Source organism: Nestor notabilis, unplaced genomic scaffold (genome assembly GCF_000696875.1).
Source record: "Nestor notabilis isolate BGI_N333 unplaced genomic scaffold, ASM69687v1 scaffold7257, whole genome shotgun sequence".
NCBI classification, from domain to species: Eukaryota; Metazoa; Chordata; class Aves; order Psittaciformes; family Psittacidae; genus Nestor; species Nestor notabilis.
In genome coordinates this window covers 1-2,947 of record NW_009935986.1, presented here as the reverse complement: position 1 = coordinate 2,947, position 2,947 = coordinate 1, and the positions used below count along the sequence as shown (strand labels likewise).

Genomic DNA, 2,947 nt, shown 5'->3' with positions numbered 1-2,947 from the left:
TCTCCGTGTGGTACTGGTCCATACTGGTCCAGACTGGTCCATACTGGTCTATACTGGTTTGGGGTTTTGGGGTGTTTTGGGGGGGTTTATGGGGTTTTTAGGTGGTAGGAAGCCCATGGAGCCCATTAACACCGTCTCCATGTGGTACTGGTCCATATTGGTCCATACTGGTCCATACTGGTCTATACTGGTTTGGGGTTTTAGGGGGGGTTTGGGGTGGTTTGGGGGGGTTTATGGGGTTTTTAGGGGTCAGGAAGCCCATAGAGCCCATTAACACTGTCTCCATGTGGTACTGGTCCATATTGGTCCATACTGGTCCATACTGGTCCCTACTGGTCCATACAGGAACTTCCACGTGTGGAACGACTGCTGGATGAAGAGGCCCGACCTCCCCTCTGGCCACGATGGGTGGCAGGTTGTGGACGCCACCCCCCAGGAGACCAGCAGCGGATCTATACTGCTTATACTGGTCTATACTGGTTATACTGGTCTATATTGGTCTATACTGGTCTATACTGGTTATACTGGTTATACTGGTCTATACTTGTCTGTATTGGTCTATATTGGTCTATACCGGTCTATACTGGTTATACTGGTCTATACTGGGCTATAGTACTGGTCTATATTGGTCTATACTGGTCTATATTGGTCTATACTGGTCTATATTGGTCTATACTGGTCTATATTGGTCTATACTGGTCTATATTGGTCTATACTGGTCTATATTGGTCTATACTGGTCTATATTGGTCTATACTGGTCTATACTGGTTATACTGGTCTATACTTGTCTATACTTGTCTATACAGGTCTATATTGGTCTATACTGGTCTACGCTGGTCTATACTTGCCTATACTGGTCTATACTCTGGTTATACTGGTCTATACTTGTCTATACTTGTCTATACAGGTCTATATTGGTCTATACTGGTCTACGCTGGTCTATACTTGCCTATACTGGTCTATACTGGTCTATACTGGTTATATAGGTCTATAGTGGTCTATACTGCTTATACTGGTCTATATTGGTCTATACTGGTCTATACTGGTTATACTGGTCTATACTTGTCTATACTTGTCTATACAGGTCTATATTGGTCTATACTGGTCTACGCTGGTCTATACTTGCCTATACTGGTCTATACTTGTCTATACTGCTCCATACCGGTCCATACTGGTCCATACCGGTCCATACTGGTCCATACCGGTCCATACTGCTCCATACTGGTCCATACTGGTCCATACTGGTCCATACAGGGCTGTTCTGCTGCGGGCCCTGCTCGGTGGAGGCGGTGAAGAACGGGGAGGTCTTCCTCAAGTACGACACCCCCTTCGTGTTCGCTGAGGTAGGGGCTAATTAGGGCTAATTAGCGCTAATTAGGGCCTAATTAAGGCCAAGGGGGGTCCCGGTAACGCTGACCAGGGTTTGATTTGCGCTAATTGGGATCTAATCGAGGCTAATTAGGGGCTAATTAAGGCGAGTAAGGGTTGAGTAGCGCCATTGAGGGGCTAATTAAGGCTAATGGGGGTTAATTAAGGGTAAGGAGGGGATAATTAACGCTAATAAAGGGCTAAATGAGGCTAGTAAGGGAGTAATTGAGGCTAATAAGGGGCTAATTGGGCTAATAAATGGCTAATAGGGACTAATAAATGACTAATTGACGCTAATAATTGGCTAATTGAGGCTAATAAAGGGCTAATTGAGTCTAATAAAGGGCTAAATCCCCGAATAAAGAGCTAATTGAGGCTAATAAGGGTCTAACTGAGGCTAATGAACGGCTAACAGTGGCTAAAAAATGGCAAATTGAGGCTATTTGACGCTAATAAAGGGCTAATTGCCCTAATAAAGGGCTAAATGGCACTAATAAAAGGCTAATTGCCCTAACAAAGGCCGAATTGAGGCTAATAAAGGGCTAATAAATGGCTAATTGACCTAGTAAACGTCTAATTGAGGCTAATAGGGCCTAATAGAGGCTAATAAGGGGCTAATTGAGGCTAACAATGTGCTAATTGAGGTAATAAATGGCCAATTGAGCTAATAAAGGGCTAATTGAGGCTAATAATGGGGTAATTGACCTAATATAGTGCTAATTGACATAAGAAAAGGCTAATTGACGCTAATCAACGGCTAAGTGACGCTAATAAGGGGCTAACTGAGCTAATAAACGGCTAATTGAGTCCAATAATGGGCTAAGTGCGTCTAAAAAATGGTAAATTGGCGCTAATAAATGACTAATTGACGCTAATAAGTGGCTAATAGACGCTAATAAGTGTCTAACTGACCTAATAAAGGGCTAATTGACGCTAATAAGGTCCTAATTGACCTAATAACGGACTATTTGACGCTAATAAATGGCTAATTGACGCTAATAAGGGTCTAATTGAGCTAATAAATGCCTTATTGACGCTAATAAATGGCTAACTGAGGCTAATAAGGGGCTAATTGTGCTAATAAATGGCAAATTGAGGCTTATAAGTAGCTAATTGTGCTAATAAATGGCAAATTGAGGCTAATAAGGGGCCTAATCGAGGCTAATAAGGCTCTAATTGAGCTAATAAATGGCTTATTGACGCTAATAAATGGTTAATTGACGTCAATAAGGTCCTAATTGACCTAATAAGTGGCTAATAGACACTAATACGTGGCTAATAGACGCTAATAAGTGGCTAGTCGAGGCTAATAAAGGGCTAAATGATTCTAATGGGTGTAATAGACGCTAATAAGTGGCTAATTGAGGCTAATAAAGGGCTAATTGAGCGTAACGAGGGGCCACCCGGGGCTGTGGGGGCGCAGGTGAACAGCGACAAGGTGTACTGGCAGCGCCAGCCCAACGGCACCTTCTCGGTGGTGCACGTGGAGGAAGGCGCCATCGGGCGCCGCATCAGCACCCTGGGGCCCGGCTCCACCGCCCGCATCGACATCACCCACCAGTACAAGCACCCCGAGGG

At 44.1% G+C, this 2,947-nt stretch overlaps 1 protein-coding gene across 1 annotated transcript in view; it reads left to right on the top strand.

Moving 5' to 3' along the window:
• LOC104408478 (protein-glutamine gamma-glutamyltransferase K-like) overlaps nucleotides 1-2,939 on the top strand; it is a gene marked incomplete at its 3' end in the record, with an annotated part of 4,138 nt that extends 1,199 nt beyond the window's left edge. Inside the window, exons 2-4 of the mRNA XM_010018102.1 lie at nucleotides 346-448; nucleotides 1,255-1,344; nucleotides 2,793-2,939. Coding sequence (XP_010016404.1) covers nucleotides 346-448; nucleotides 1,255-1,344; nucleotides 2,793-2,939 — 340 coding nt within the window. The remainder of the gene's footprint in view (nucleotides 1-345; nucleotides 449-1,254; nucleotides 1,345-2,792) is intronic.
• Between the last annotated feature and the right edge of the window lie 8 nt (nucleotides 2,940-2,947).